The sequence below is a fragment of the Austrofundulus limnaeus genome, unplaced genomic scaffold (assembly GCF_001266775.1).
Source record: "Austrofundulus limnaeus strain Quisiro unplaced genomic scaffold, Austrofundulus_limnaeus-1.0 Scaffold109, whole genome shotgun sequence".
NCBI lineage: Eukaryota > Metazoa > Chordata > Actinopteri > Cyprinodontiformes > Rivulidae > Austrofundulus > Austrofundulus limnaeus.
Window position 1 is genome coordinate 674,053 of NW_013952511.1, and position 12,323 is coordinate 686,375.

The 12,323-nt window shown below is 39.3% G+C and overlaps 1 protein-coding gene across 1 annotated transcript in view; it reads right to left on the bottom strand.

The window, feature by feature from the left end:
* Positions 1-1,537: 1,537 nt before the first annotated feature.
* Positions 1,538-12,323, bottom strand: part of fchsd2 (FCH and double SH3 domains 2) — a gene marked incomplete at its 3' end in the record, with an annotated part of 54,297 nt that continues 43,511 nt past the window's right edge. The window contains exons 11-15 of the mRNA XM_014013988.1: positions 11,606-11,680; positions 8,223-8,339; positions 5,219-5,323; positions 1,851-1,940; positions 1,538-1,693 (exon numbers count right to left, since the gene is read on the bottom strand). Of these exons, the coding sequence (XP_013869442.1) occupies positions 1,538-1,693; positions 1,851-1,940; positions 5,219-5,323; positions 8,223-8,339; positions 11,606-11,680 (543 nt within the window). The remainder of the gene's footprint in view (positions 1,694-1,850; positions 1,941-5,218; positions 5,324-8,222; positions 8,340-11,605; positions 11,681-12,323) is intronic.

Consider the following 12,323-nt stretch of genomic DNA (forward strand, 5'->3'; position numbering starts at 1 on the left):
TAAAATATATTTCCTATCTGAGGACTCAAAAAACACAACTTCCCACATAGCAAAGTTTGTCTGGCCCAGTTCTGGCCCACACAACGTACTAACACTGCGCTCAGATACCTATAAGAACGACAGCCCTTTGGTGGCCCAGATATGATTTGCCAGAGGTGGTCCAAGCTTGGGYCAGCACCACATAAACCAAAACACAACTGAGCCAGTTGTTACATGCCATCTTAAAAGACAGTGCCATCACTGCCAGACCTGGCCCACATCTGGTTGACAAACCACTTTTCATGCCAGCAGTGGCAGCTGACACCAGATCTGGACCACACCTGTCTGCTTTATGAGTCGATGCTCCCTCTTCAGTCATGCTCTTTCAGTGTCCTGGTGTGCAGCTTATGTGAATAAGTCAGAGGTGTAAAAAGATTGCTTGTTGAATGACAGGTGATTATTTTATTGCATTTGTCTGTGTGCGCTTGTTTGTCTGTCAGCAAAAATATTTCAGGAACTACGAGATAAATTTAAATGAAACTTTTAGGAAGTGGTCACTGAATGTGCACATTGGTGAGGGACAATATGTATTTCTTTAAAGAATTCTACTTATTTTTTTTCAAAATGTATTTTTACACGAGCGAACGTGTTCATTTAAAATCATTCCCAGATAAGTAAATTGCTGCCATTGTTGCTTTACAGTAAGTCTAGTACACTTTGTGTCCACTCTGGCAACAGAATCTGTTGTTCTGCAATCCTATTTTGGCGGGAAGAGGGTGGGGTTCCCTGCGTTTGGACGTTTCAGGTTTCCCTGCAGCAGCACTTCTGATTTAAATGAGTGAGCTGCTCTCAGGTTTSTAAAAACAGCTTGATGTGAAACTGGTGAGCTGAGCTCTGCGTTTGATGCTGGATTGTTGAAGCAGGGAAGGAAGCTCCCAGAAACAGGACTGGAAAACACTGGTAAAGCTTACTGTATATTTGATCCCAGTGAAGACACCAGTTTYTATTATTACCCTGCGTGGTCCCTGGGCTTAATACCAAATGTGGATTTAATACTGGCTTTGGGAGCCTGTGAGACACAATGCACTTATGTAGCTGCTGCAGTTATGCCATATTCTGTGGCTGACAAGTAACTGAGCTATTACTGTAAAATATGTAAAATACATTCTCTAACTGTAGGTTAAAATAGTTTGTCCTTAAATGAGCTCAAGGTGACCCTTTTCACACATTCTATAATTAGTGAAATAAACAGAGCTGGTGACCTGAGCACATTTAACAGCATCCTTTAGGGTTTTCTCAACATGTTTTCTATCTAACACAGTCAAATCAAATTTTGTTTTATTTCTGTAAACCCCCTTAATTTAAACTTCCTTCAATAAAACAGATTAAAGAGAAAACAACTGTTTAAGGATGGTGTTCTGGGTCTGATTGTTGGTGCAATCTGTGGGAATCTCTCCCCCAGAAATGGAGAGTGATAAGATCCTACTGAGGATGATGTATTCTTTAGTCTGCTGCAGTGTTTTCACCTTTTTTTTTTTTTTTTTTTGGGGGGGGGGGGGGGGACACCTTGGTTTTGTGATGACAAGTTTAAAAATATGCACGCTTGGCAAAACCCCAGTAACACAGGCGCAGAGAGGGGAAAGTGTCTCACCGACAGCGAGGGATCGTGGGAGGTGTAGGTGGCCCAGCGTTCGTTCTCCAGCTCCTCCATCACCTACAGCGTGCACAGGCAGAGTGTGGGGTTTTATATGTATGTGTGTGTGCAAAAAAACTGCAGTGAGCATATACCTGGGATTTCACACTTGTCTTCATCCAACAAGCCAGACAGAAGACACACACACACACACACACCCCTAACCTTCAACACAAACCTGGTTCATGGCGCTTTTCAGCCAGGTGTCCACAGCCACGCCCACTTGTCGGAGGAGGTCCAAACGAGCCTCAGCTTTCAACTTTATTGTCTTCAAAGAGAAAACAGGTAAGAAATGTTACAACACAGCCCTGAAAAACTTTTCTGTAGCAATCTTTCCTGTTTGTTTTTGTTTGTTACAGAATAGTTGTGGTAAAACTTTTGTTTCTGGCCTGGCTCTGGTCTGCTACGGTGATCACTATAGTATCGTGGGTGTATGCATATGCTGCCTGYTCCATGTTGTCATCCGCTTCCCAAAAAGAGCAAAACATTTTGACAGCATTTGTGTAGAAATATATCCATATATTTATCAATATAGCTGAGATTTTGACAAAATTAGTTTGCCTTTTGTGAATTATTTTGAAAATACAGCTATTGTGTTTGTTCCTTTTCCTGTTGGTGCAACGCAATCTTTGTAGATTGACTCCGGCACAGCTCTGGCATCTGGCAGAAATAGGATCAAATCTATCCGCTCACCGCCACCCTGTGCAGCCAGTGTAAATACCCTCATTGATTATAATGGTTGCGTGTTAGCTGCGGAGGTCGGAGCGGATCCACATCTAGTGTAAATAAGGGGTGATCCTTTTTCTTCAGTCCAGCTTCCCCTCACTGTTTTCATCAATTTCCCTCATTTGTTTCTTGTTACTTCTTACCTCTCTGGTGCTGACAGAGCAGACTGATAACCAAGAGCTCCATCCTAAAAAAGGAATCCAGTCAGACTCCCATAATTTAATCAATATAGACCCGTGCTCCTGATGTGCTTTATATTTTCCCACAGCAATGAATAGCAGATAAAAGCTGTACTCTAAACATGAAACTGAAAATAAGAATGGGTAAAACACTGATCTTTACAATACTATACATAAAAGAATTTGCACAGTTTTATAATTAGTTTAGGTCAATAGAAAAAGCATCAAGAAGTGGGTGTACTGACAGCGCAGACACAGACAATCAGTGTAGCTTGTCAGCTGTAATCGATGCAATTAACACAGAGAAAAAGTAGCAAACAAGATGGAAACTTGGAGGGAAAAAAAGAGTGGCTACTAGAAGAAAATACGATTATAATATAACATATATGGTGTAACATTACTAATGTCTTGATGTCCTGACTTTTGATTGAATCATGTCTATGTACGCAAACTAAATTGCAATCCCGTACTTTTAATCTTTCTTCTGTTTCTAATTTAATCAGTTTAATAATGGGTCTAAGATGGTCCTGACTAGGCCTGTCATGATGAGCAATTAATTAATTAATCGSACTGAAGCCAAAAGGATTCTGTTTGCACAGATTTTTAAATGTAATTCACATACAAATGCTTTACTGAGATCTCTGAACTACTTTTGATAATCAAAAGTGGATCACATATTGATCAGATGTTGCTGCTGACTGATCCATGATGTAATGTAAGTGTAACATATAGGTAAAATTAATCACTACAATAAAATAATTTTGTCTGTTTTTGTCACTTTTATGGTGGATTGCATCAACTCAGTTATGTACTGAAGGAAAACTTCACCAAAGTGAAACGTAAATCTGTGGATCTGTGTTTGATTACTCTGGCTGGCTTTCTCAAGGACCAGGATGTGTGACACAGAAACCTGAATTTTGGAACTGGAAGTGAAAGTGCTCAAATTGAATTTTTAATAAACCAAAATACAGTTTCAAAACAAATTAATTCAAATTCAAAACCTTAAATTCAGTTTCAATTTTAGTGAATTTTATTTTCAAACCAATGCATTCAATTTCAAATTATGCAATTCAAATTCAGTTCCTGCTGGCACAAGATTTATCCCATACCACCAGACAATTTATCCTCATAATCACCCTGGTGATAATGAGGATAAATTGTCTGGTGGAGACTACCATTTACTAACTCTCTATTTTGTTAATTTGTGTCAAATCTATAGCTTCAGTCTTCAACAAGGTGCTGAAATTGATGTTGGAACTTCTCGAGAGGTTTACGACATAAMCTTGTGTAAAAGGGGCAAAGAGAATATCACTGTCCAGATAATGCTGCGATTTAAACCCATAGAAATGCCTTTTGTCCTGCTTTCACTCCCGTTCTGATTAGGAGATGCGAGCTGTGTGATGAGCTCRTCTGGATCAAATGAGCACATAAAATATTCATCAACTTAGTCAAGAAAATCTTCGTCTGCGAGAGCAAAAGAGCAGCTGACAGACAGCCCGAGTAAGGGTGGGGTAGGAGGAAGACAATTTCCAAATATTTTTACATAGTGAGATCCTAAAGTACTGATAACTGACTGAAATACTTACAAAGCAGAAATAACAGAGTGTATTATTAAGTATGAAAAGGAATCAAATGGTTTTTGACCTAATCTGACATCAGAGGGCGCCCAATACGCTAAAGCTCGATAAGAGTGATGGTGTTGAGGAGTGACAGGCAGAAAATCAGCTCAAGCGAGGCTGAAAAGCAGATAGAATCCACATGGTGAAGTGAAAAAAAAAGATCAAATCTAGTAGAATAGGAGAGGAGGCTGTCCTCGCTCGCTGTGTGACATGTCACATCTGTGAGGATTAATGCATAAATAATAGATTTTCCCAAAAAGGAAAAGATGATGGGAGCAGGAGGGGAAGACAGAGGAGTCTGGGATGAAGAAGATGGTTTAGACTGAGAATTTTCAGATGTTTTATCTGCATTTAAAGTCTCCTTTTTGACTCAGACTATTTATTTTTTTGTATTTTTAAACCTCTAAATGAGCAGATTATAGTTGAGAAATTGGCATGCGGTTAGTGTTTGGGTTTTGATGGGGTGAAAGGGCGAATTACATGAAAAACGTGTCAGCTCTTATGATGTGCTGTGTATTTGATGAGCTCTCATGTCTATTTGAGTTTAACACTCCCTGCTGTCACACTGCAGACTTGCTCACATGTTCAAACACTTGGCAGCAGGTCACAGTATTCTGCATTGATTCTGCAGCAGCAAAACTAATACGCAATCACAGGCAACACTTAGTACTTTTGCATCACTTTTACAGCTAGTTGGTTATGACAAACATTGCATCACTGTTTTTTTTTTTTTCTCCTATACATTCTTCAGTGTTCCCACAAACACTTTCAGGCGTCATTTTTTAACCAGATTTATCAAGTACAGACAAGATCAAATCCAGTTTAAATGTGACAAACCAGTTCACACCAACTCCAGTATTTGTGGAGTTTTTAATCTAAACCTTGTTGTGCCTCTTGTGACTGAGAGAGATTGAAGACAAAAATGGTGGAAACTCATCTGATCACACAAAGAGCATGAAAAACCTCCTGAGGAGGACGAGTCGCTGATACAACAGCTAATATTTCCAGTGTGAGACACAGACCTCAGCTTTGCGCATCATCTCTTTGGTGTCTTCAATCTTCAACTCCAGATCTAGTCGGCCCTGCTCGGTGGGGGGCAGGCCGTGGCTCTCACACTCCTCCAGGGACTGAAATAAAAACACACACACATGGTTAGAGATGGAGTGTGTGCGCTTTAATATGAACAAGCTAGAATTCGACGCCAACCGTCACTGATGTCCCCCGTCGCCATTCAGAAGTGACCGACTGTTAGCAGTTCTGATGGAATCATCACAGACCTTCATTATTTAAATCATCTCACAAGGTGAACAGATGGACGGATGGGGGGCTAAACTGATCTTGTCAACCTACTATACAAACATGCTGAGCAGGTCTCCCTTATGATGCACACAAAAGTTGGTTCAGATCGGATCATGTAGCGTCTGTCAACGGTGTGATGTGTAATTAGGCCACCCCCACCCCCAAAAAAATTTGAACTGCATTCCTGTAGTGGGTTAGATTAAGATTAAAAGTAGTGAATCAGGAGCAGATTGGCTGAAGTATGTTGAATTTAGAGCCAACTGCAAGTCAACGGCATGATGTTTAACTAGGCCATGCCCCCCAAAATTATAATAGAATTAATATTTACGGCAAATTAGATGTGTGGCCAAGAAGGACATTTTATATTCAGCATTTAATGACTCATAGGTTGGCCTGCTTCAAGATTACAGTGGTTTGCAAAAGTATTCATACCCCTTGAACTTTTCCATATTTTGTCACATTACAACCACAAACATAAATATATTTCACTGGAATTTAATGTGAAAGACCAACACAAAGTGGTATACAATTGTGAAGTGGAAGCAAAATTTTACATGAATCAAAACATTTTTTACAAATAAAAAACTGAAAAGTGCGATGTGCAAAAGTATTCAGCCCCCTTTTCCCTGAGTGCAACCAATTGCATTCAGAAGTTGCCTGATGACTGCTAATGACTCAAAAGGGTCCACCTGTGTGTAATCTAATCTCAGTACAAATACAGCTGCTCCGTGACGGCCTCAGATGTTGGTTAAGAGAATATTGGGGAGCAAACAGCATCATGAAGTCCAAAGAACACACCAGACAGGTTAGGAATATGGTTTTGGAGAAGTTTAAAGCAGGCTTAGGTTATAAAAAGATTTCCCAAGCTTTGAACATCTCACGGAGCACTGTTCAATCCATCATCCGGAAATGGAAAGAGTATGGCACCACAGTAAACCTGCCAAGACAAGGCCGTCCACCTAAACTTACAGGCCGAACAAGGAGATCACTGATCAGAGAGGCAGCCAAGAGGCCCATGGTGACTCTGGATGAAATGCAGAGAGCCACAGCTCAGGTGGGGGAAACTGTCCACAGGACAACAATTAGTCGTGCACTACACAAATGTGGTCTTTATGGAAGAGTGGCAAGGAGAAAGCCATTGTTAAAAGAAAACCATAAGAAGTCCCGTTTGCAGTTTGCCAGAAGCCATGTTGAGGACACAGCAAACATGTGGAAGAAGGTGCTTTGGTCAGACGAGACCAAAATTGAACTTTTTGGCCACAATGCAAAACGCTATGTGTGGCGGAGAAAGAACACTGCACATCACTCTGAAAACACCATCCCCACTGTCAAATATGGTGGTGGCAGCATCATGCTCTGGGGGTGCTTCTCTTCAGCAGGGACCGGGAAGTTGGTCAAAGTTGATGGGAAGATGGATGGAGCCAAATACAGGGCAATCTTGGAAGAAAACCTGTTGGAGTCAGCAAAAGATTTGAGACTGGGGCGGAGGTTCACCTTCCAGCAGGACAACGACCCTAAACATAAAGCCAAAGCTACAATGGAGTGGTTWAAAAAAAAGAATATTCATGTGTTAGAATGGCCCAGTCAAAGTCCAGACCTAAACCCAATTGAGAATTTGTGGCAAGATCTCAAAACTGCTGTTCACAAACGCTCTCCATCCAATCTGACTGAGCTTGAGCTGTTTTGCAAGGAGGAATGGGCAAGAATTGCAGTCACTAGATGTGCAAAGCTGGTGGAGACATACCCTAAAAGACTTGCAGCTGTAATTGCAGCAAAAGGTGGCTCCACAAAGTATTGACTCAGGGGGGCTGAATACTTTTGCACATCGCACTTTTCAGTTTTTTATTTGTAAAAAATGTTTTGATTCATGAAAAAATTTTGCTTCCACTTCACAATTGTATACCACTTTGTGTTGGTCTTTCACATTAAATTCCAGTGAAATATATTTATGTTTGTGGTTGTAATGTGACAAAATATGGAAAAGTTCAAGGGGTATGAATACTTTTGCAAACCACTGTACATGTAGATTATGTGTTTATCACTCAGTCCCACTGGTCATAATGCTGTCAATATGCTCACTGTATACTGAGATTTTCTCTGGCAATAGATTTGACATTGTGAGATACTATAGTCATTAATACATTATATTTACAGTGAAATTATTTTACAACAGTATAACCTTACCTCGATTTTGCATCTTCAGATTGCTATTTTAGGCACTAATCCCAACATTTGAGCAGCATAAAAGTTGTTGACAAGTGTGTCCTTTTTCTAATTAGAAGCTGGCCCATTACCAATAAAAAAAAAAACACTTTAAGATGTGCAACAATCTAATGTTTAAGGTTTGAGAGCCTGTCCCAACATTAACTTTTCTTTTGGTTGGCCCCAAACAATCCCACAAATCATTGTGCATTGTTTCCGGTGTCCGCGTCCRTGCAACATGGATGACACGTACCAAGTTTGGTGCAATTTAGCCTTTCTATGTGAAAGTTGCAGCTTTCTTAAATTGCAACAGATGGACAGATGGAGAGCATTTCTAAGTCCCCTGCCTCAACGATGGAGGTCAACAGTATGAACTTCACATATTGTTTTTTTTAAACAAATTAAGCATGAACTAGTTGACCAATTTGGCAATTATGCTAGTTAATTTTACATTTAAGTCCTCTAATTTAAAGTGTTTCTGGAGTTTATAAAATTCTTATTTTTTATGAATGTTTTGGTTCTTACTCTCTTGTAATGAATGATGTTCTTGTGCTCTCTGGCCACTCTGGTGGCCCATTTTCGTGCCTCCTTGTTCAGACTGTGCTCTTCGGTTGTCCCCGACTCTGATTCCAGCTGACGGCTCTACAATACATGATAACACACACAGAAACAGAGAGAGGTAAACACACACATTTGCTGTTAAAAAACGCAGGTAAATAAACAGAAGTTCAGAGTCTGTGCTAAAAGTTATAAAGTTTTAGGATGTTCATTGGCTGTTAAGCTTAAAAAATGTGAGCGATTGTTTCCTTCGCAAATCGTTAATGCTGGGTGTTTCAAAGCTCACTTGTTTTCTCAGAAAAAAACAAACAGTTGTTAAAACCACGTGTGAGCGAGTGTAAATGTGTGAGAATCTGAATGTGTGCCCATTTATACCACAAAAAAGCAGAAGGCAACAGATCTTTCTTTCAAATCTGACTGTCTTTCTTTTTTAATCACAAACAAATGATAATATGGGAAACAGCAAAAGAATAGAGAGCAATAAAATATTCAACATTTATCACATCTTGAGGTACATCTTATGCAGAAGGACTTTTGTTTTTTCTCTATGTGAAAATTGGGATTCCACTGAAATAATTATGAAGTAGCTGATTATAAAGCAGCTGTGCGTACTGTATTTGTCGTTTCCTTAATGTTTTTAATGAGAAATGAGCAATAAATGTTGCATTTAAACCAACAACATTTAAATAGAGATTATGTAGAAAAATTGCTTGTTGCTGAGGAGAACTATTAGTGATAATCTCTTCAGGGTTTCTTATACTTATACAATACTTACTATACTCATATACTAGGGGTGCAACGATACAGGAAATTCATGGTTCGGTTCGATACTTYAGTCTCACGGTTTGATTTTGTTTCGATACAAAAAAGAGAAATTTCCATGCCCCTTTTAACTTGTAATTTATTYATATTGATTAAGATCATTTGTTTAACCTCAAAAGTACAGTTTTTTAATTAAATGTTGCTGAAAAAGCAAGTTTCTCAGTGGACCTGCACTCAAAAATGCAGCCTAGGTGGAGTAGTCGAACACAGATCCACTGATCCTTTAACACAGAGCATCTTCAGAAGACAAGTTGATAAAGTAAATTTTTTTAATCTGTATTGTTCGATACAGCACTGTTCGATATGGGTACATGTATTGTTGCACCCCTATTATATACTATGAAGGCAAACAATGTTTTTTCCTTTAAAGTGCATCATTATGGCATAATAATGATGTTAACGCAAGTTAAAAAACGTTTTTAACACATCCATTTTATCAAATGTTTATGTGGCAAAACACAGCCCGTGTGTGAGTACGAGTTTTCCTGTGAGAAGAAAACAAACTGAAGGCTGACAGAAATGTTGTCACTGCCGTGTGTTTCACAAACCTGAGAAGCTGTGGCGACCATAATCTGGTAATTCACATGTGTTGGACTGAGGCACATAATATTTTAATTGCACCTTTTCGTGCAAATCATACCTTTTAATTATGTGCTGATTCAGTAACACCAGGGCACGAATCTGGCTAAGTGTAGGTGTGAAACGAACGACATTACACCAGAGATTTACAACTTAATTACGCTGAGGCACCGGAGGATCACAGAGAGTTAACGGAGCGGAGCAGGAACTCCAGATTAAAACAGTGGCGCAGAATTGAAAAGAGTATTTGACTTTGTCAAGTTTTGAGAATTAACTTTGAACAAATGCAACGAGGAGACATGTTGATTTATAGCAGTCAGCCTGCCAGGGCAAACTGAAAGTACAGCACGATGGTTTAAAAATGGTAGATCAGGATGTACTTGTGCAAAAACCTCAATCATCCTAATAACGGTCATTTTCTGTCCTGTGTGACGTAATTATGTTATTCTGAAGCCACACTGATCAACAGACGCAGACACGGATGAAAAGAGTGATTGTGTGACTGGGTGAGTGGTAAGTGATGATTTTATCAAATATTTTTAATCATATAACCTTTTAAACACCTTTTTATTACTCTCTGCCATGACAGATGGGCTATAAAATAGTTGTTTGTGTAAGCATGTGTTTGTTTTTCTACCATTTAGCAAAACATCTTACAAGCTAGCAAAAAACGCTACAACAAAATTCCCAAAAAGTGACTGAATAACTTTGGGAATCAATCTGATTAAAGATGAGCACCACAGTCAACTGACCTTTCCTAACACAAAAAATGGCTCTAACATCATTTTTCAGCAATTTGTTTTGGTAGTAGCTAATCCCTACCAGATATGCTGAGCTCTAACAGATCACTCCATATTTTGGTTGAAAACTTGACCTTGCAAGGCACTGCGCATTTCTTCAAAGAATTTGTGAAACCCTGTCTTGCAAATTGTGTATGTTTTTGTAGAAGTAATGCTGAAACCAAAATAAAATAAAATAAAATAAAATAAAATAAAATAAAATAAAATAAAATAAAATAAAATAAAATAAAATAAAATAAAATAATCACACAAAAAACAAAAGTCAAAGAAGCTAATGGTTTCCACTGACAACAAAGGTTTGGCCAATTGAACTTACAAGATGGTACTGACTTTAGATAAACCTTTTACAAAACTGCAACGGAATAAAAATGTTTATCATCTGGTGTTCAGATTGTGTTATTCTCCATAACACGCACAACCAGATTTCAGTGACAGGAAGCGATTCTCAAACAAATAATACATGCACGGAAAAAAGATCTCTTGTTCATTCTTTCCAAACAATACAGAACATGAAAGAGTTAGTGTACATAGAGATTACATGTTTCATTTTAAGGACCGTGTGTCTTAGGTTTTATACTCTTACAGCAAAGAATATAATAGATTTATATTTTTTTTAAGTAGTCATTTGAAGATTACTTCATAAAAAAGGCTTTCTACTAACTATTGTGTGGGTAATGCTGAGGACAGAATATAAACCTCTAGTTCAGAACATTCTTATAGTTTGTCCTTTTCTCCTATTTTTGAAACGGCAGTGTAATGTCCTAAACCTGATGCTATACTGGTGTTATTATTCTGAAGCATCCAACCTTCAGTCTCACGATAATGTGACAAACTCAGATGACTGTACTTTCTTCTGATAACATGCACTATATTTAGATAAAAAAGGGGAAATGTGTTGCTCGCATCACTACTAATGCTAGGGTCCTGACCACAATTTGATGAGATCACCAACACCCTCCCTTAGCCACAAACTGACTGGTCATATTAAAAAGCAGTAATATTTGGAGTTATATTTGTGTGCAGATAACAAATGGTTCTTTTAACAACAGTTCAAGTAAACTTTAAAATGCCCAACAAATATTAGGATGTGGATGGAGTAGATGGTTTATCCCAGGAATGAAGATGATCAAAGCTAACAGTTAGGACTACCTCTGCCAGGGTCATTCTCATGGCACTGACGGGCGACGGCTCAATGTCCACCAACTGCTGCACCGAGCTCAGAGTCTGCCTCACACGCACACAGACGGGACACACACATAGCAGTGCAAGCGCACAGGCGTATCAATACAAGGAGGGGTTAAAAAAAGAGAAAAGGGTGAAGGAAAAATGTTAGCGAGCATCGACGATCAACAAACAGTGAGAACAGAACACTGTTGCAGAGAAAAAACTGTTAGGAGTGGCAGAAGAATGAGAAAGTTTAGACCAAAGAAACTGAAGACGACAGCAAGAAAGCTGCGCAGAGAAGAAAGCGCAACAAGACTCATACAAGAGAAAATGATAGCTCGTCTTCAGAGGGATTAGAAACTCTGTCCACTGAGAGACGGGTCTCATCCAGAAACACTTAACAAGCTCCCCAAGGAGCGAGACGGCATGATTTCAAATGTTGCACTGCTGTCACAGTTCTATTTCGTGTAAGCTCCGCCCTCTAAGGCTATCGCAGATGGCTATCGCAGATGGGTACCCCCGTGCGTGTACGCGCATTCTGAAGAGCCAATAGTCCACGCCCACGTTACGTGGGCCTCACCTCGGTCCGTATAAAAGGGGAGGACGGACCTGAGTTCAGCTCCCCTTTTTTCTTCAGCTTCGGCATTCTGCATGTACCATAGATGACGCCCATACATGTAAGTGCTACGATTCTTTTATATTG